We start from the raw sequence: 22,219 nt of genomic DNA, 5'->3' as shown, positions 1-22,219 counted from the left end.
AGCCGAAATTTTAGATTCGTAGACAACCTCATTTCTGAGGCCGTGTTTCCACAGCCAAAAATTAGCCGATAATTAACCGATGTTTTGGCTGCAGAAACATGGCCCAAGTTCCAAGGCTTGATTTTGAATGAATGAATAAATGAGCAATTTATTTCCATTCATGTTTATGAAATTCTTTTGGAAATTGTTACATGTTTTAAACTGAATATAAACACTTCTAATACAAACATAAGACTAATAATCTTGGAATTTTCATGGTGTGGTCCAGACGAATCCTAATCATTCGGTGTCCTACAACCATTAGGCTACTGCAACTACACTAATTTGATAAGTCAGATGTCTCTAATCCTGGTCAATATCAACCTTTCTGATTGAACTAATATTCATAGAGTACCATTTCAAAAAATCAATAATAAATGACTAATGTTATGAATATTTTCAATTCTGAAGGTTGCCTCATACGAAATAGTACATTTTACTAGGACAGTCTGTAAATTTATTACACAAAATGGTGCTAACTTAAAAGCATCGAAAAAATCTTTTATGGAAATGTTTAACGATTAGGATTAGTATATTCAGATCTTTCGAATTCAGTAACATTTTGGTTAATTTTTTTGACAAATGTTTTACTTTCTATCTTTTTCCCAAAACTTTTTCCAAATATTTAAGGATTTACTTTATTGGAATGTTTCGTTTTACTGTTAAGGTTTAAATTTATAACCAAAACACAGAAATGACCAAATTAAAGCTTGGTTCCCACTAGAGACGCAACGCAAGGACAAAGACGCAACGCAATTGAGTTGACCAATAACAAGTGGCTGTTCAAATAGTTCATCGCTTGTGATCGGTCAATCACTTACGTTGCGCTTACATCTTTGCTTGCGTCTCTAATGTGTGAACCGAGCTTAAAATGAAAGGAAATTAACGTTCTGAAATTATTAAGTTGAAAATTAAATGAATGTACTACATATAAATTTGTGTGAAAATTATAATTTTTATCTTGGGGGTTGAGGAATGCACGTTTAACGAAGATATTAACAAATATAAACATTTACCCAAATATTTCAAATCACTTTAGATAATAGAGCCATAAGTAGTCCCAAAGACCTGTTTGTATACGGTTAAACCTCGTTAATATTTCATAAACCAATCTAATGTTTGTATTCTCAGAAGAGAAATAAATTCCAAATTCGAAATGATAAAAGGATAAAATTCTTCTGAATTGTATCACTCAGATATACATACCCACCTCATTTCTACATAAGTACCAATTAATTATTCTTATTTTGTTTCAGAGAATTATGAAATGAACGAGTGGATAGGCCTAGCGTGGAGGTTTTATTATTAACAAGGAACGAAGGTGACATCAATTCTATCCTATGCTCTGCTCCCACGGGATCTTGGGCTACGCTCCAATGAAGAAGTCAATCGTAGATTTCACAGTTTCTAGATAGACTAGAATAAATTATAGTCGTGTAAGACTAGAAACAGTGTGTTCGAGAATGCTAGATACATCTTCCCCTCCTTCCAAACTATAATACAATTATAACATAATGAACATTCTTTAGAGTAATCTAATGCACTTAAATGCAAGGCGGTTCATTTGAACTGTTTAGCAGTTAGTGGGCTCTATGATAGACATAATACCGTACGAGAATCGGGTGATGATTTTTAAGCGTAAACATACATTTCAAATGAAGAAATTTCAATCTTTTACATTACAAATCATATATTGTTTACAATAATACAACAAAAAGTTATAGCAAAATGTAACTATCGGAATGAAATATCAGGAAAGGAATGTAACGGTCCAAAAATTAAACTTTTTAATTTAAGTTCTTAAAAAACAGAATCCTACGAATGGGTTTATAAAATTCATTCATTCTGAATCAATTAACCAAATCTACTCTTAATTAGATTTATATATTAGAAAACCTTGGAATATTCGAATTATATGCACTTATATTGGAATGGGCACACGGGAATAGACGGTTTTGTTTTTGAATGCCATAGAAATTGTTGATATTAAAAGATATGCATTTATATTTGTAACTATTAGAAGTAATTTCATATACGTTAATGATAATACGTAGAAGATCGCCGATTATTGTTAACGATAGCGTCGACAGGAAAACAGGCTTCAGATTCCGACAATTATGAACAAATGGTGATACCGAAATACAAAGGAAAATATAATAAAACAGACTCATAGGCCTAAATATGACAATTTGAGGTGATTCTAAGGGGGCAAATTATATAAAGGAATGTATTATGCCTATCTTCTTGCACTATGAAAAGGTTTGAACAACTTGTTCGAAGTTAGATTATCTAACGGCTGTCGGAAAATAAGTGGGTTATTTTAAATTAAATAATATTAAATAAATGAAAGATAATATAAATTAAACAGTGGAATTCTTTAACTAGAAATTGCTTTTTTAATATCAGTTTGCCATGATAATTTCATTGAAACAAAATGAACAACAAACAACAAAGCGCGTTTAAATAAGTGCACCTTACGCGTATAATCTTATCTAAAATTTCAGCATTTAAAAGAATAATATACAATTTATGTGACATAAATAAGGGAAATATTAACATAAAATACAAAATAATTCATTTTTAATCATATTTCAAAATATATATTTCAAACGATAACAAACAATTCAACTTTTTACAAATTAATTGACTTATATAATTATTCTAAAGAGGTTTTGTGTAGAAACAAACTTTACATATGTCTAGTCCGGCTAGGTATTTCTAATTAAATAATAGTCTGATGATATTGAATAAGTTAAAAGTATAGGCTTGCTGATAGCTCAATTAGATCCGCCATTTTGACCCCGAGTCGGGGTCCTAATTCATCTGTTGAACCGAATTTACTGCGCATGTCGACACCAACTTTCATCGATTTAAAGGTGCTTCATTGACTGCCAAACACAGTAGTAGTCAATTCTATCGAAGTACCCTTTGACGTAGTCTTCGATTTCTGTATTGCATTCAATTACTCTAGTAAAGGTGTTTTGTTCGAAACAAAGATCGCGTTTGTTATTGTAATCTTCAATGGAATGAGTTTTTAGCATAGCCCGACACTTGCAGTGCTTCTGCTGAAAATTGATCGTAGCTTTTCGAAAGAATTCGTTTAAAACGATTTTCTTGATTGAGTATTACAACGCCAAGGACTGCCTTGTCCACATACAGAAGCGTACGCCACGAATATATACACCGCGAATATATACACCGCGTATGCGTACTTCATTATCGCCGTGTGAACATCGCACCAACATGATCTAGTTCCTACTTCTTCATATTGGATTTCTCTACTGTGCCACCGTTCAGTAACAATCCCTTATTAAATGCATGTATAAAACACACAAATCATCAGTAATTAAATAAATATACACAGTACTGCATTTATTTTGCGTTTTTGTTTTGCTCGTAAATGAACTTGTTCGTTTGAGAATAACTCACATGCGGTGGATAGGTGATAAGTAACAAACAAAATGGTTCAACTATAAAATAATTACAATGTTCATCTACCCTGAGCCGAGTATTTCATTCGTTTCTGCTTTTGTCTCTGATTACAAAACCATACTCGTACAACGTTTTTCCTAAGTTCTAACTTCTCGGCAATTGCGGCGATTTTCTCACTGGACGGACGAGGCTGTACGGTAAAGTATGCCTCTAACGACCGTTTTTCTGGAGCTGCTATACTTGTGCGTTTTCGCTTTTTGTCACCGTTTGCCATCAGAGGATTTTCGCGCTTCGCTTTAGCTGTTGCTTCTGCTTGATCTAACCATTCAGCTAGTACAGGTTTAAGTGCTATCATGTTGTTATGACTTAACGTGAGCGACTCAAAGCGACAAATGGTACTTTGGCTAAGGGCTCCAACTCCAGGGAGTTTTAAGTTTGCCAGGGCTCGTCCAACGTCGGCTTGCGTCACACCAAGCTTGATCCGCCTTTGTTTAAATCGTTCAGCGAAGGCTTCAAGTTCCCGGGGGTCGGTATCTAAATCATGCATCCCCATCCCATGGGATAGCATCACATGGGTGCTAGAGTTCATATGTCCATTATTGGGGATTTGTGAATACTGTTGATGCGCCAGCATTGGGTTCTGCATCTCTGCTAAACTGTTCGTCAGCGAAATTTGATCGAGAAGGTCATTGTGTTCCACAGAGGAGTGAATTCCTCTGGTTGTGTATGAGGTAGAGAAAGGAGGAGGCATGCTTCCGTTCATATGTGTCGGGTACATATCTTGTTTAATGTTCATCGGTTGGTTGTTTTTCACAACGTCCACCAACGATTCGGCTCTTTGTGTAAAGTCGTCTAACCCGCCAAAGAAGTTGCCCTGAAATGAAAGTAAAGAAACGTCAAAGAAAACAATTGTGTTTGATTGTTGAAATGAAATAACGATAAAAAAAAAATAATTATTTTATTTTTTTTTATTCTGAAAAGATGCTTAGTGGAATGTTAGAAGCAGTGAATATAGTCAGATATCCTTATCAATCCCTTCTGACACCCTAGGCTCTGTTGACAATTGTTTTTCACCTTCTAGACAAATGGCGGCCATTTTTTTAGAAGGTGAAAAACAATTTTTAACTAAAATGTGCATTAAATTGGATCTAAAAACGCTAGATGTATGATATTGGTGTCTAAACCCATACACTATGTAGAGGAATAAAACAACATTTTCCCGCATGCGCACAATTAAATAATATTTCTTCGTAGGTTATAGGTCGTCCGCTAATCAAAAGCTCATTCGTCTCAAATCATGTAAAATATTATTTTCCCTATATATTTAAATGTTTTATCACTCTTAAACAATAAACCAAACATCTAAATGTAATTCAGATTAATAAAAGCGGATGTAAATAATGCAAATATGTCAATAAGTAAGAATTTAAAGTTTCATAAAATAGACTTATACATCTAATCTATTTACACGATGTTGACATTTAAAGCTATTACAGTGTATTTCTAGAAGTATTAGGTCTATTTCTATTATTACGTCAAAACGAGTGCGGACGTTTCTTTGTGGAGAAATGTCTGCGAGGAAACGTCTCAAGGAAACAAACTTAACTGCGGGGCATCTGTAAGTTTCTTGTCTCTCGATATAGGCCTAGCTTTTTATCAAATACCTTTTTTCACCCACTATACATACATTGTCGCCTTTTTTTTGCTTAGTGGTCTAGGTTCTAGGGGTTAGAACCACGGCGAGGTGGTACACATATTTTTTTCGTTTCAGGGGGACAATATATCTTATCATATTTGTAACATTATTGTGGTCTGTTCTTGTTGCTTAACATAAGCACAATCAACCTGAAGAACAACTAAAGTTGGACCTAAACTCTGGAATTCATTACCTTTATCTCTTAAATATCACACAAATGTTCTTTATTTTAACGTAAATTAAAACTATTATTGGTTGAAGGTTCTTTGTAATCCCTTTTATTATTTACATATTTGGATATCATCTTAATACATTATCTTAAATAATTTATAAAAAATCAATAGGCCTATTACTAATTTTTTTAACTTTTTAACAAATATGTTTAGAGAAAACATATTAGTTATAAGAAAAAAACATCTTCATTATTATATGAAGTTTGTTTTTGTTTGTGTAGTTCGTAATTTTGTAAAAGTTATTTATACTGTATATTTTTTGTTTTGAGGAGTCTATTCATTACAAGCTATGTTTTCATTTAGGCCTACTTTATTTAAGTGAAATGAAATAAAATAAAATAAAAAATGTACATAATAATTATAGACACCCTAGTCGTGTTAACATTCCATTAATGTTACATTTTGTTACGATTTTGTTAACTCTCTAGAGCTATGTCTACACTATCAAACTAGTTTGACAAGAAAAAGTGTTCCTAAATATGGTGGTGATATGCCCAAATATGGTAGTGATATGCCCAAATATGGTAGTGATATGACATCATTATGTCCATATAATATATCACATCACATCACATAAAGTTTGATAGTGTAGACAGAGCTTAAGTAATTTTATAACAATAATCAAAGTAAAACTTGTCGAAGCAAAAAAACAACAATATGTTCACAGTACTAAAATTAAATTGTAACTGGCGTTGATTATTGTGTAAATGTTTTGCTCAGAATGACATTTATCTTCATTCAAAATAGCCACATGAAATCCGGAGGGATAATGCGTTTCTGAATCTCCACTTTTCGGATCATACAACACTTATATTTCAATAATAGTCAATTGTAATATCACTTCAAACTATAATTGAACAGTAGAACCCCTCCTTTGGGACATTAATATTTAGGGGACACCTCTATTAAGGGGACAGAATCATGAACTGAACAAGGGGAAATGTATGTCATATGTCGTACGTCTACGAACAACCCCTATTCAAGGGACACTTCTGGAGACATGACTGTAACTCATAATGTATTGCTTAAATAAAGATATGAATATAATACCAACGTAAAGCTGATTACTATGCCTACTGCATCATTGCTAGGCCTACTGCATCATTGCTATGCCTACTGCATCATTGCTAGGCCTACTGCGTCATTGCTATAGGCGTACTGTATCATTGCTAGGCCTACTGCATCATTACTAGTAATTCTACGAAAACAACAAATCGTGTAATCTTCACTGGATTACTGTACTACAGTTATTAATTAATAAAACATTAATATTCATGATCGAATGTGAAGCAACATATGTAATATGCAATTGTTAAGTTCAATGTTATTAATTAGACCTAATAGAATCAACGGAGACACCATTACATTAATTTTAAGATATTAATGTTTAGGTTTAATTTCCAAGATGATGCACGCGTATTATTATTACATCGATAGTAAACTAATTAATTAATTTGAGGTTCGGGATATGTTTTAATATTGCACTTACAATGGGGATGAGAACAAGTATACTGCAGTTACTGCAGGTTTCAATGTAGAAGTTACTGCAATAAACTGTGTGCTTAAATAATTACAAAGAGTTAACTAATTGTAGTTTCTGCAGTAACTGCAGTAGAACAATTTGTACATGCTTCCTTAGTAGTAACACTAATGAAATTTTATAAACCGCTTTTAAATTTATAAAGTCTATGCTTAGTTTTTAGCTTATAAGTATAATAATGTCTACAAAAGTATGCGCATTCTAAAAAGTAGTGGACTTCTTCTTTCATAGATCGCCATGTTTCGAAGTTTTTCCAAAATTAATTTACATAGGGCGTAGGCCTCCTGAGGCTACGTATATTGAAATTTAGGCTAGCGAATTATCTCACCCCGCTTTAACCTTATTCCAACATTACTCTTACACATACAGTATAGCTAAGTAATACAATGACAAACATAATTGCACCTTGTAAACTCCATTAAGCGACTCATAATCAGTTAATTTACATTTCTCAATGAGACACAATTTCAGAATTTGCAAGTGGAGCGCGACGGCCTATGCGTCTCAAGATAGACATTATAGCTTTCAAGCAAGATTGTTTTGAACTTTACTGTCGCAATTGATTCTGCTTACGAGTTTGAAAGTGTTAAATAAACGTGTTTCGTTCTGTTCTGAACGCACTAATCACCACCGATACCGCCAAGCGCAATAATCAAATTACCCAGAATTTCTACACCTGATTAGCACGTTTTGCTTCAAACGAAATGATACAGTGTTCACGCAAATACCGAACAAGAACATTAATATTTAAAAATCATTTTCGTTTTCCCGATAATTTTTTGTGTAAATAATCATGCTCACTAATATTCCGGACGGCATGATAAAAAGCAATCACACGTTTTGTGTTAATGTTCGTTGTAGAGCCCAAACCACTAACAACTAACCCTGTTAAGTTTACCTCACTGAAGAACCACTTTCATCCATCCTGTAATTAGCGAGTTGTTCACTGTTGGATGCTTATAAAATAAAATAATTTTTTAAAAAAGAACACAAAATTTATCCCATATTTCAGGTAAACCCAGAGAAAATAAGTGTTGCCTTCCAAATTTAGTGCCAGCCATTTTAAGACATTCGGTGCACACTCAGAAGCATGCATAGAATGACATTTAGACTCAACAGTGGCGTGGCGCATAGTGAAAAGAGAGAAGGTCGCAGAGTGACACTGGCACATAATACACCATTTTCCAACTTCGCCGTTTAAATTACATATAATTACATAATATACCTATACTAAACTACAAAATAAGCAAAAACAAATACGTGCATTATTTATTAATTACCATGTTCTAAATTAAATCTAAATTACTTGCTTACTAATTGAATCTATTGAATTGTTTATCCAAACATGTTCAAACGTAAGATGAATTGAAAGGAATAGAGATACAATTGAAATTGATATGTACTTAAAATCAATAAGCACGGAGTAATTAACGAAAAACATCACATTATAATTAAGTTCAATGTTCGTTGTACAAGGCGTAAAGTGTGGTAGAATCGGGAAATCCAACACCACTAAATGACCTCAGCGAAAATTATGAATAATAAAGCAATCAATAATCAAATTTTCATACTGTAAATGAGCGTTTAATTGGGGCATTATATCACCATATTACATGTGTATTCGGCCAATTTATTCTTGATTGCCATTGTTACCATATCTATTTATAATTTAATAGGAAAACAGAAGTGATAATGAACGTGAATGTTGCTGTAGAAAATGGACTTCTGTCCTAGATTTGGTAAACGTGTAAATAGAGAGGTAAAATACGGTTCCGTAAAGTAAAACGTAAAAAAGTGCATCACTAGTATCTTTCCAGTAACACTGGTACGATTCGTTGTGGACGTTACGTTTGTGTTACGTCATGTTAGATAGATAAAATTACTTATTATAATATCAAGGCAAATAAAATGTATGTTTTAACATCAAGAATAACCCCTATTTAGGGTGAAAACCTATTAAGAATACCGTACCCTTTCAAGGTGTTTTTATTGAAATACCCAAAATGTTTTGCTTTATTGTGACGATGACGTAATTGAAAACTTATTATACAATTAAGGGTTTGTAATTGAACATTTTAAATTGGAAGGAGATAAGAACACCTTATAAAAAGAAACGAGAATTTAATAGAAATTGTTTTGCATATAATCAGAAAACATTATCTTCACCTTGGTTTAAACAAATTACCCTAAGTGTAAACAATGACAATTAGAATATTTTATTGTAGGAAGCAATAAAAATTGATTTAATAAACAACTATCAAACGTTATTAAGAAACATCCCATCACAAAAACGTGACATCTTCAATAAATAATTTACGTAAATGAAATGCTATCTGGCATTTTATGTGTCACTCAGTATATCCAAATCATGAACTCATTCTCGTGTACGCGCTATCTATTTGGAAGCAAAAATCGCACAAAATTAATAATTGTCTCCTAATTGTCAAACTACAAGGTTGGGACTCTTTGTGATCTTTTTTACAGATATTAATAAAGTTATGCATCGGAAGATCTAGGGCGAAGGTCAATGAACTTAATTCATACACCTGCTGAAAATCAGTCTTTCTGTTTGTCTATTGGTCCGTGTTGATACGCCGTTTTCTTTTTTATTCATGTATTGATCCATTTGTACAAAATTTCTATTTTTGTTAATTATTTCTTCACGCATCCAGTCATTCATTCTTTCATTCATTCATTTTTCTCACTCACTCAATTATTTTTACACTCGCCTATTTCTCAGTTTCATGTTCTTTCTTCTTCATTTTCCAACATTAATTTCTTCTATCCATTATATATGTATTCATTCAACTTATTTTTCATATATTATACTTCTCGTGTAACATATTTTAAATGTTATCAGAAATATTATTAATTTTAGGCATAGGCCGATTGCTAATTATTACAGCTCCGGGTTAGGAAAACTTATTTAAATTCATTCAAACTAAAAACAAACAGTATACCAACCAACCAACCTTACTTTAAATACGTGTTTTTGTAATATCTCAAAATTGTATTTTTACCCGGACACTCTGATATTTCATAGATATGCATGTTTTGCTTCTTATGATTTCTTATATTCATTTTAAACAATATTGCATTTTTATTTCGTTGTTTATACGCAATGTAAGTGTTACAATAATACAAATTGTGTACCTCAAAAAGGTTTTTAACACTACATTTCAAAATAGTTGTTAATTACACGAAGAACTATAATAAATAGCAAAGAACGTTTTTAATTGTTTGGTAACGGTTGGGGGATAAAGTTGATAAGCCTCTGTAATTATGCCATGGACAATAGATAGATATCAAGGACAATATTGTCAAACTCGTAATTAAGTGCAGTGCTGTGTAATACTAACAGATCAGATGTCTATTTTTCTTTTCTTTAATGCGACCCTACCTGGTTCGATACGGTGCGTTCAAAATCAATGCGTGACGATGCGCGAACAATGCTCTGAAGCGGCTGAGCAAGGTTGAATGTCGCGGTGGCTTAGCTTGTCTTGGTCAATTTCTCAACAGTACCTTAATACTTCGTGTTTTATATTGTATTCCACAAGTAATAGCTAAGATACTAATTAGAATTAGATAGAAATTAGCCTCTTATTTACAGTTGAGTTCCAGTCCCTGGTGTCTTAAATATACGCGTTATGTAAATACACGCAGATGTGGTATGTCGATGTTTAATCCACGAACAAATTATTATTATTACTATACTATTCTTACCATGATTATCATAGGTTATAATTAATTATATTATCAGGCGCGTTCGAATAGAGGGGAGGAGGAGTAGGTGAAAATAGTATTATAGGCATCAGCATAAAGAATATTTAAAAGTTAGAAACGAATAAATTAAGTGTAAATTTTATCGAAATTTGATTATATTTTATATGGAATTAAAGTTTAAACTGATCTTAATTAGCTTAAACATCTTAGTGACAATGGATTTTATCGATGATCAGACGTTTAAGGTGCCGAAGGTGCCTCCTTAATAGGGTTCTACTGTTAGGCCTAGGCCTACTACTAATTGATTATGTTTCTTCAAAGAACAGCATCAATACAGCATGTCTCCCGTATAGTTTGTTAGATTATTTTGTGGGCCCATTTAGAACATAACACAAGAAGAACATAACTAATTTAGATTTCACTAAAATAAAAGGGATGGGGAAGGTCTGGAAACGTCAGTGGTAATAACAATTCAGAGTTATAAGAATGAGATCAAAATATATGTCATTACACTTACACATCTATAAATTAGAACCTATTCCTAGACTTAACCACAAAGGTTGGTCTTTACGTAATGGTATTCTATAATGTCAAACCATTATATTTGTCTTTCCTAATCTTTGATGTTTTACAAAGAATTATTACCATGTGATTCAGAGGATGTCAAGCGCGAGATATTAATAAAAGTCCACCGCAAAGCATAGCTTTAACTCTTAATGGAAATAGGCCTACTTGCTAGTACATTTAAAGGCCTACATGCTACTGAAGCTCTTCCGTCTATCATGACACCAACTTCTAATGTTCTGTTTACAAATTGTTTTTTCAAAGTAGCTGAATCTTACATAAAGAAAGCCGAAAGCTGGGGGCTTTTCTTGTTTACATCTAATGATCATCGTAGGCCTCTCTATTTGTCATCACCTTGTAGATCGGACTCATTGTGAACGAGCCAGGAATGAAAGGCTTTTTAGCTGTTGAATTCAAGCATAAGAACTTATTGATTATCGTCTTATCCGGCCTAAGCTGAACACTGTGGTTCACTACATTTCCTAAATGAATAGAAAACACAAAGCATGTTCATATTTGTTTATTGTGCGTTTTTATACACGGCCGGTCCTTGCGTCAATAACACTTATTTTTATTCTACCACATTCAGAGCAATGAGAATTGAAATTATACTTTTAAACTATGAACTTTTATCATAAATAGAGATTAGCGGTTTTAGTCCGAAATAAATCACTTAAAATATAAACGAAATGAATAAAAAGGAAAAGGACAAAAATAGAAACTTCCTCTTTAACTTCCGTAAGCAAAATAATGTGTGAACGATATCGTAGTTTTCTAAATAATTTGTACGCATGTCGTACGTGCAACACAGATCAAATAAATACATTAGTGTGAATGCATCATTAACTCTAATTTGCACTCATTTTGTTTACTCCTTTTCAATATCACTCGTACTCTTGTAATTGCACTTCTTTCCACACTTGAACTCTTGTACTCCTTTTCACATCACTCACACTCCCTTCTTTGTACTCCTTTCTAATATCATTCACAATCTTTTACTTGTAGTCCATTCTTATATCACTCGTACTCTTTTACTCGCCTTTTTCTATCACTCATACGCATCTTATACTCCTTTCCTATATCACTCAAACTCTATACTTAATTCTTTCCTATATCACTCGCACTCTTTTCTTATATCACTCGCACTCCTTTTCTATCACTCAAACGCTATCTGTCTTGTAATCATTTCTTATATCACTCAAACTCTATACTTACTTCTTTCCATATCACTCACACTCTACTTGTAGGCCTACTCCTTTCATATAATGTTGGTTTGTTCGTAAAAATACCTAAAGTTCAGACAAATGACACACAATAGTAATTCCTTTCATACTGAAGGAACATTTATCCAAAATTTAATGAATTTTTTCAATGAATTCAAATGAAAATTATCAACGGTTAATTTTCTCATTCGCATCCTATTAAGATTAGTAAGGTAACTAGGTCAGTTTGGAGGCTAGTATCACGCCTCTGAGATAGATAGAAGTTGCAGTACAAAGGAGATGGAGAGAAGGGAAAAGTGCATTACTGTATTCCACATTTAGAATATGTGGTTAAAGCAATCGTGGTCAGAATAACAAATTTTATTTTTATCATTGGTAATTGCTGAATTAAAACAGTCACGGTCGGAGACCTTTAAATGGAGAACGTTAACATTTTGATTAAATGACTCATACAACGTTGGTTAGATTGGAAAATATACTAAATATATCTATAAGAATTGGTTTCTAAACTTACTCGCTAAGATGGTGGTATAATGGTAGGGCTTCTGTAAATAAAGGCCTGCGAGCGAGAAGTCACGGGTCCAGGTTTACCTAAGAAGTATGCGGAACAATAATTCTATTGTTATTACTATATTATGGAGACCCGGGATGCATATGCATTATTACATAATCATACTAAGATGGTGGTATAATGGTTAAGGCACCTGTTACCTTGAGGTATAATATTAATTTGACATTAAAATAATCGTTAAATAGTCACAAGTCCAAGTCTATCTAAAAGCCATAATGTAACATTCCGTAACAATATTTATTATTATCTATACTTTAGTGATGTTTGATTGAGCTCATAAATAGTTTATTTAAACATTTTCGCAAGGCGGAGAGGCTGTTTTAACAATACTAACTCGGATGTCGATAATGATCTTTTTCATACACAGGCTACCAGGAGACACCCTTGGGAAATCTTCAAACCAAAAATTAACCAAATAAAGTAAATAATAAAGTCGTTTAGATTTTTTCGCAAAGAAAAAAAATCATCGGCTCTTATAACTATATAGTGACAGTGCACCAACTTAACCTTCAAAAAGTGATTGGACGAGTATGTGGAATGATATAGGGGTTTAAAGGGTTTCAGCCTAGAAACCATCCTTGTGGAAGTGTGTGTAAGTGTAGGCCTACAACAGTATTTTGGTGGACATAACCACACATCATGAAGATGATAATATTGAGATATTAAAAAAAAAAATTAATTAATTAATTAAACATATTTAATTTGGAATGACACAATTTCGAAAATACTTCAGTGGCATCACGACATGTATGTCCCCAATATGCAAATGAAATGAAACACAACCCCATTCAACAATAACAATTCATAAGTAACATAAACTAATCTTGTAATCATCTCTAGTAATACTCACAGTCTGAATGGCCTACACATATTTTAGTTACATTACACTTTATTACAACTTTCGTGGACTGATAGCGAGTAAATATTCTTTTTTCAGATAAATATTATTCAAATCAATTCCATTTATAAATTCTACATTAACTAATATTCTATAAAATACTAACATATGTTATGATATTGATCTAAATATACGGTAGTTATTTCCTCGCAATATACGACAATATTTATGTTTAGTTCGATTTAATATCAAATCACACTCCATCTAATTTAGATTCATATGTTTGAATTTATATTAAATATCAATAAAATAAATTCCTCTAATCTTTCCTTTAACTAACATTTTTATATCATATATTATTGTGACAGGGTGCGCGAAACATGACGCAGTTCGCTGTGAACGAAAGAGAATACATTTCACAATATATTTCCTTAAAGATGGTAATTTCGTCAAATTTGTTTAAAGAGCTAAAAGTGAGTTGTGGAAGGTTTGATGAAAATTACTAGTGAATAGTTGATAAAATGTTCGATCGACCAGGATATGCGTCTCGTCAATCGTAATACATCAGGCGCACAATATACTCTTCATAAAATATGCACGAGGTAACGTTAGGGCTTTCCTGATGAATACATCAGTAGAAGTTTGTTTACGTTCACGTTCAAGTGATACAACGAATAGACACATGCGCGCGTTTAACTTTTGATAAAAAATGTAACCGCTTTTGTACGCGCACCAACTTTGTGTCAGAACATGCTCTACCTACAAGAGTAATTCTTTAAACGCGCGCGTTCAACTGTTGATAATAATGCAACGCTTTTTGCACGCGCACCAATTTTGTGTCTGAACAAGTTTTACCTACTACAGCAATCTTTCCTATTCTCTTGATACTTGAACTATATAATTTACACACACTTCTAGACTAACTTAAACGCATTAAAGTTAACGGTTTCCGTAATGAATTGTATTGCTTGTCCAGAGGCAATATAAAATTGAAATGAACGATTTACTTGGCCTAAACTATGACTTGAATTATAATGCGATAGGGACAGGTGATACAACCTGTCGATATATAAACATCAATAGCAAAGTTTAAAATTATATGGAGCTTAAGTATAATATAAAAAAGCTAAAACTTACCGAAGACGGATTGGGCATACAGTGTCTGCGCATGAAATCTTGTGTGCGGTCATGTCGGTGATGAAGTTGCGCGTATTTCGGAGTCGTAGTTAGGCCGGGGTGAATCGTATGCATCGTAATAATGCTCCTTAGACTTCAGCATAAAAAAAACGCTGCCGAATCCCGTCGCAGACACTATAAAAAGCGGTCGATTTGAGCTCAGTAGAAAAAAATAATTCCTCTGATAAGTGTATTCTTTCTTAGTGAGGTAAATGACGTTGAGCCCGTTTGGAAAGAATTCGATCTATATTTACAAGGGCATCTGTTTCTTCTCATATATTCACTAAGAAATACTCCTCACGCGCATGCGTATTTCAGAGAGCACTTTGAAGTGACAAGAGCACAGCTTACTTGAGACGACACACCGTAAACAACCAATCATCGATCGGTTTCAAATGGACAAGCTGTGAAACAACCAATCAAACGATACGAAAAGTTGCTACAGTAACATATATCGCGCTCTTCTATAATAATGATCTGCAAAAAGAAGATTCGATAAGTGATAGGCCTACTGTCAGGCAAAAGACAAAATGATTGTATGGGTTATCATGTACATTCGTAAATGCACTTTAGACCGTTCTATGGCAAAACAAAAAACCAAAAAATAAAGATAGCGTCGTACTTTAACATTTCGTAGGCCTACTGTGTAGCTAACTATGGTTAGCGTTCCAACCATGGAGAAGAATTTAGTTTTAACCACGGACATATAGGTCCAATAGACCAGAGAATGAATGATTTACTAGACATGAATATCTGAATAAGGCTAGGCTGCATAATCTTAATAAATAAGAGAATGCTCCAGTAAACTGCTTACCGTGATAGTACAATTGTATCTCCTAATATGACAACCATTGTCCGGTATCACAGGCAAAGTACATAATACCTGTATTAAGGTTAGAGTTAGGTTAGATCTTATGGCTTAAAATCCAGGCGTCACATATGTGACACTGTATCACAGAATTAGCCCAGTATACTGTACAAATTGTACAGTGCAGTACCAAGAAACGGCTAGAAATATAAGCACTGCTTCGTATTGTTGTTTTGTTGTGTGAACAGTCTGTAAACTCTCAGCTGCAAGAAATGTCTTCATTGATTTTTTCATCGAATTCCTCGCATCAAGCGTGACTCCTGTATTGTTTTCGTGCAGCATGTTTAAAAGTAATTTATAACTTACGATTGATAATACAGTAATTGTTAGCGCACATTTCATATCATATAAAATTTATAACGAAAAATCATTGTTAACTTTGTTAATCACATGATATTGATAATCCTTTAAATGCTTCTGTATAACTATAATTTAAAATCAATAATGATAAATAAATATTAATTTGAATTATGATTTATTGATGGACATGTAATTTTTTGGTCAAATTGGTTGTTCGAAACTGTGTTACGCTAAAAAATGAACAACCTGAAATAAGAAACATGTTGGTGATGTTAACGAGCGAATTTGAATCAGGTCATGTGGTCTAATGGCAAGATGCCTGCATTTTAAATAGAAGATTCCGGGTTTGAATCACGTGTGGGGCGGATTATTCTTACAGCTTTCCTATCTTTATAATTTATAAATGTTTAAGCTTGGCTTATTTTGAGTTATTTTTCCATAACGTTATGAGGAGGCATGTATTACAACAAAGTTTTAATGTTTTGTTCTAACATTTTATGGAATAATTTTTTTTTAAATGAAGTTTGAATGTATTATAATTATTACGATAAATTCGGAATCTTATTTGTCAACAGATTTCTTTATCCTCAGGAGGCATGAATACACCTATTTTTTACAGGGGCGTAGGTTAGGGGGTTGCAGGGGGTGCGGACGGAACCCCACCACCCAAAAAAGGGTCTGATATATAAGTATTAGTGCATTTTCCAGACACCTCAGCTCTATTTTTCACAATTTTCTTACATCCAGGTTATAACCACTATTATTTGTCGACAGCAATGAAGCAGAACGAACATCATGAAAAAATGTGGTGGAAAAGATGGGAATTGTAGGCCTACTGCTTTTCAATTGCTTACAATCGTAACGGGTAATTATTTGTAATAAAATAATGTTTTCCTGTAAATGCTCATTAGCCTCATTTACACAGACGAGCGGTAACGGTAAGCGGAAACCCGCGAGCTGGTCTGTCTGTATCTCTGTATCGTTCCTGAGCGGGTAATTGTTGGTGAATTGCATATCGTATTATTATTATTAATGGTAGCCTACTCAGGTTATTTTTATTTTTTTTTAAACTTAGCGTACTTTTTGGGGTTTTGCTTTTTCAAGTGAGTTTAATGCAATTAACTATTGACATCTTGAACAAAAGCACAATCATAACTCTGGACAATGATACGTTGCTGGGTTAACACAGTTCCAATGTTTTCCTCGAACAAAAGGAAATAGGTCTATTATGATATAATATTTTATGGCATAACTTAAAATATAAGGTTGAGAATTTATCGAATACGATAAATTCGGAAGATTATTTACAAACCTAACACCATAAATTTACGGGTTAAGATTATGAGTCCAAGGGTTAATTCCTCTTCCTCAGCTTATGTCGCTCTTGTTTTAAATTTTAACAACAGGATGGATGGTCCCTGTGACCGGAAAATAACATTACTCTAACATTATATTGTATCGCTTTTGTATTATTTTTATGTTTGTGGTTTCGATATAAAATAATTAAGAAATTGTAATGAATTTCGGAACTCTCTGGCGTCGGCATTTTCTTTTAAGTTGTGACCATAATATCGACCGATTCTCGGTACTCCATCTATAAGTGTTTCTTAAATCATAGTAGTACACTTCCGCGATACAGTGTCGCATGTTGATATTAACCTTAAAATTACTTTCCGCGGCGTCATATGTGACAAACATGTAACGCTGTATCATATACAATATCATATAAGTCTTGTATAAACAGGGAAGAGTGAAATTACCATTTTACTCTTCCCTGGTATAAATAATTTAAAACATATAATAATAATAATAATAATTTTAAAAAATTATTTTCCCGACAAATTCAAAGCTACAAAATAGTCCAATAGTCTGTAAGACAATGGATTTTATTTAAATTGTACCGTTCAGGTCTACTTTGTCTTTTTATAAGTGAAATAATCATTTTTTCTACGGAAGTGAATAACTTTTTTAAAACTCACAAAATGGCCTACTATTTTTGGGGGGACAATTCTTCATTTCCATCATTATGTTATTTATCTATCATAATTATTTTCGTATCAGTTATGTGCGTGAGTATGTTTACATTAAAAAAAAACAGTCGCCTGGAAATCAAACTTTGATTACTTTGGATACAGTCTCTCGTCTTCCTTTTATCACTCAAATGTATTTATATATTTTACGTCTCAAACCATGTATAATAACTCTTGCTGTTTCCATAATTTACGGCAATATAATAAGGAAAGCACTCACAAAATTGCCACTCATGTTAAAAGAATGTTGTTGTTTTTTTATTTGTGAAATTATACATGAAACGATTTTCTTGAATTTCAATAGGCATGTTCTGTATATTTCACTTTACACCAAAAACATTTAGAATGATAACTTGTAGGCGCAAACAAGTACTAAGTAAATCTACGTTTACAAATCGTATAAAATCAACTTATATTTTAGCAACAAATATTTTCAATTAATATATCGTTGGTTTTAATGTAAATTATTTTGTTATACATGAAGGGTTGAATATTTTTTCAAGGAAAATTTGTCTTTTAAAATATAAATTTAAAATAAAAATAAACAATCTAAATTAGCTTCGCAGACTCAAGTCAATATCAGTCGTTACGAATTAAACTATGCATTACATTATAAAGCGTAGGCCTATCGTTGATAATTTAAGCATATATGGTTACTTGGAACCTCTTACTTTTCCGGGTTTTGATTTCTATAAATTAACGAAACGTTTCCATAATATATATTATATTTTATATAATGATTGATCCTAAAGATGTGCAAGGCATATCAAAGCTGAGTGAAAAGGACTGCAACTCACCCATATAACGCATATTAAAGAGTGATTCTGGGATTCTTTCCAACCCTATCCTCCACGGTATTTCATTAGGCCAGCTACATTGTTGATATTATTAATTTCCTGAAATATAATTCAATCATAAACACACTGGTTATGATTTGATAGTTGGATATCATCTTAAATAATTTATAAAATCTCAACATGAATTCACCTGCACATTCATACTAAGTCATTGGATAATCTAAGAAGTACAAATAAACTACAAGTTAACATTCATTGAATGACATGATAATTGTTACTGTTACACTAATATACTGTTGATTTTACTTATAACTGTACCACTATACTGTTGATTACCATGTCTAAATTGTTATATGCAGCTATTATATTAATTTAATAGGAAGGCTAACCAAAAAAAGATTGATTGAACGCAACAAATCATTGAATAATACTAATTAGTTACCGTAGTCAATGAACAAATAGAAAGTTGATTTTCACGCTCCCCATCCCCACCTACCCTTCCTAGATCTCCGATTGAAATTTGTTTTATTGAAATTATGTGTTAACACGTCTCCTCATTGACGATTACATACTTCCGCATTATTAATACCATACTAATTATGAAATATAATTTCATATGTTTTCATTATCGGCAAATACATACAGTATCAGTGAAACATAATCCATGAAACGCCCATTAGCTCAATAGGCTACAATTTCAAATTAGAAAAATAACAGTTTATATAGTGCTAGTGGTAATGATGCTTTATCATACGCAACGTCAAATTAGACAGAGTCAATCAAGCGTGCCATACAATACAATATCTTATAGGAGTTAATATAATAATTGAAAATTTGAAGAATCGCCCGTCGTAATGTCAACAAAATGAGGGATCACTCAACGCATGGTTAATTGCCTATCTCAATAACGACAAGACGATTGTTGACAAATAGGCCTACGTCACATTGGTCGCAAATAAAACGACTACAATTACATGATGAGCTGTGTTCATAATTTTCTTGGTTAGGTTTATAGTGTAATTATGTCCTAGTAGTAACGCATTATTATTGTTTATATAGGTGCCACCTGTTAGGGTTCGGTTCTTATCATCGCCCGCTTAACGCGTTTGAGTCGGGGATCCTTCTTAGGTAAGGTTGGGCTGACATTCTAAAACTAAAAAGATCGAATTACGTATTAGACGGGAATGTAAATAAGAATACATCTTTCTAGAAAACTAAATAATCAATAAAACTTACAATCTTTGGTAAAATAGTTTAATTTTTGTAATCTTGTTGATCGTTTCTAAATACAAATTGAATTGAACCAGTACGTTGCTAACGACGCTCATCCGATGATACCATTTCCGGTTTTTCTTAATTCTCTTCAGTCCAGACGTTAATTCAATTGTGCTATAATAATTGTTAGCCTCCTTCTTCACTTTTAATTGTCTTTTTTCGATGTTTCGATCATTTTCTATAAACAAAACTGAAAGAAAAACAATCCCAATCAATAGTTATAAAATCTTATACCCATATATGGAATACTTAACTTCGTTGTAGTGTAAACATATTTTACCCTAATTATAAAAATAAATGATTGATTAATTATTATTCATTCAATTCAATTTGTTTTTAATAGTACTTCTATCTTTATTCCAAAACAATTGCTTGAGGAGGAATATCCAACAAAATAAGTAACTCAGAGCCACAAAACATATTGTAATGACGTCATCTAAAAAATCCAACTGAGAATTTATCTTATTACATTTATTATTCTAGTCAAACATACACTTACATGTTTGAAATTGTAGACGTTTAAGTTATAAAATAGGCCTACAATACAGATAAAATACAATTATAGGACAAAATTGATTCCAGGTTATAAGTTAGTAAAAATTGATTGAAAATTTTAAAATGTAATAGTAAAACGAAATAGCTTTGGACATGTGCAGAGTAGGCCAAAAGTAGCAGACAACAGTAGTAGGGTTGACCAGAAGAGAAGAGAACCGATGGGAATCATAGATGGAGGCAGAAGCAATGGCAAGGAACAAAGAGATGGAGAGAACATAATGGCATCATGGAATGAAGAGAATTAAGTAGAGATAGTCCAGATAGTCGATTCTTAGATATGTCATCAACAGTTTATGTGGAAACGAACCCACAAAAGACAAAAAAAGAAAAACGAATAATTTATCAACCTTGCTGTGACTAAACTAGTTGTGTTTTATTTGTACTATGGATATACAGTACAGTACACATCGTATTATATATGTTTTAAGAAAACAACAGAATAAACACGAAGGATTTTGTATCTTCTGCAAAACTTAATTAAGGATATCTCCCCTAAGGAGATCATGTTTACACTACACGCCAAACGCAGTTCGCGATGAGATGGATCACATCGTATACGTATTAATATTATTAGGCTGCTGATTATAGCATTTTAAAATATTATTGTTAATACATTTAATTTATTGTCTTTTATATTATATAAATTATTAATTTAATGTAATACTTGTAAGATAATTAATGAATGTTGATAATATTTTGAAATATTATTGTTCATAAAAGAATTTATGTGTTCTATTATTGATGTTATTCAATATTACAAATAATTAAATACTATTTCAAATTAGTATTCGTTTATTATTAATAAACTATTAAGTAAAAATTAATTAGTACTTAAAGAATACTAAATTAACCGAATGTAATAGGCCTATTATTTGTTAATATTAGAGTGTTGATAATAAACATTTTCGCGCCGCTCTTTTAGGCAGTTATATTCAAGAGAACGGAAGCATTCTTAGGAAACAGTTCAATGCGTACTGTAGCATAGTTTACTACGTCTGAAAAAAATGGGTATTTGGAAACTCGGACTGGGCATGCGCACATCCCAAATCACGTCTGGGAAAAGAGATTTGCTGATAAATATTAGGATACATGTAGACGGTAGTTTGTTGGAAGAAATATTGTTGTTTAAATGTGTATGATAAATTAGTAGTGGCGCGAATTGACCAATGACCAGCAACAGTTTGAATAACTCATTGCTTGTGATTGGTCAAATTACTTGCGTTACTCTTACATCCTTAAGTGGTTTTTGTAACACTATTAATCATATGGAACAACTTATTTCTCCACACTAATCAATTAGCTACATTAACTCAAATCGAATATTACTACACAGCGAAGAGAATAAAAATATTATTACAC

At 32.5% G+C, this 22,219-nt stretch overlaps 1 protein-coding gene and 1 long non-coding RNA gene across 2 annotated transcripts; both read right to left on the bottom strand.

Moving 5' to 3' along the window:
- Positions 1-867: 867 nt before the first annotated feature.
- LOC144843657 (uncharacterized) lies at positions 868-20,481 on the bottom strand. The gene is made up of 3 exons (XR_013612275.1): positions 20,267-20,481; positions 19,031-19,129; positions 868-1,532 (listed from the first exon to the last, which is right to left on the bottom strand). It is a non-coding gene; the product is annotated as an uncharacterized LOC144843657 (long non-coding RNA).
- LOC144843645 (POU domain, class 4, transcription factor 3-like) lies at positions 2,746-15,323 on the bottom strand. Its single transcript, XM_078700524.1, has 2 exons — positions 14,997-15,323; positions 2,746-4,345 (listed from the first exon to the last, which is right to left on the bottom strand). The coding sequence occupies exons 1-2, from the start codon at positions 15,108-15,110 to the stop codon at positions 3,530-3,532; spliced, it is 930 nt and encodes a 309-aa protein (XP_078556650.1). The 5' UTR covers positions 15,111-15,323; the 3' UTR covers positions 2,746-3,529.
- Positions 20,482-22,219: the final 1,738 nt, after the last annotated feature.

Source organism: Antedon bifida, chromosome 5 (genome assembly GCF_963402885.1).
Source record: "Antedon bifida chromosome 5, ecAntBifi1.1, whole genome shotgun sequence".
Classification (NCBI taxonomy): Eukaryota; Metazoa; Echinodermata; class Crinoidea; order Comatulida; family Antedonidae; genus Antedon; species Antedon bifida.
Note: the sequence above shows the minus strand (reverse complement) of the source record. Positions and strands in the feature narration are given on the sequence as shown.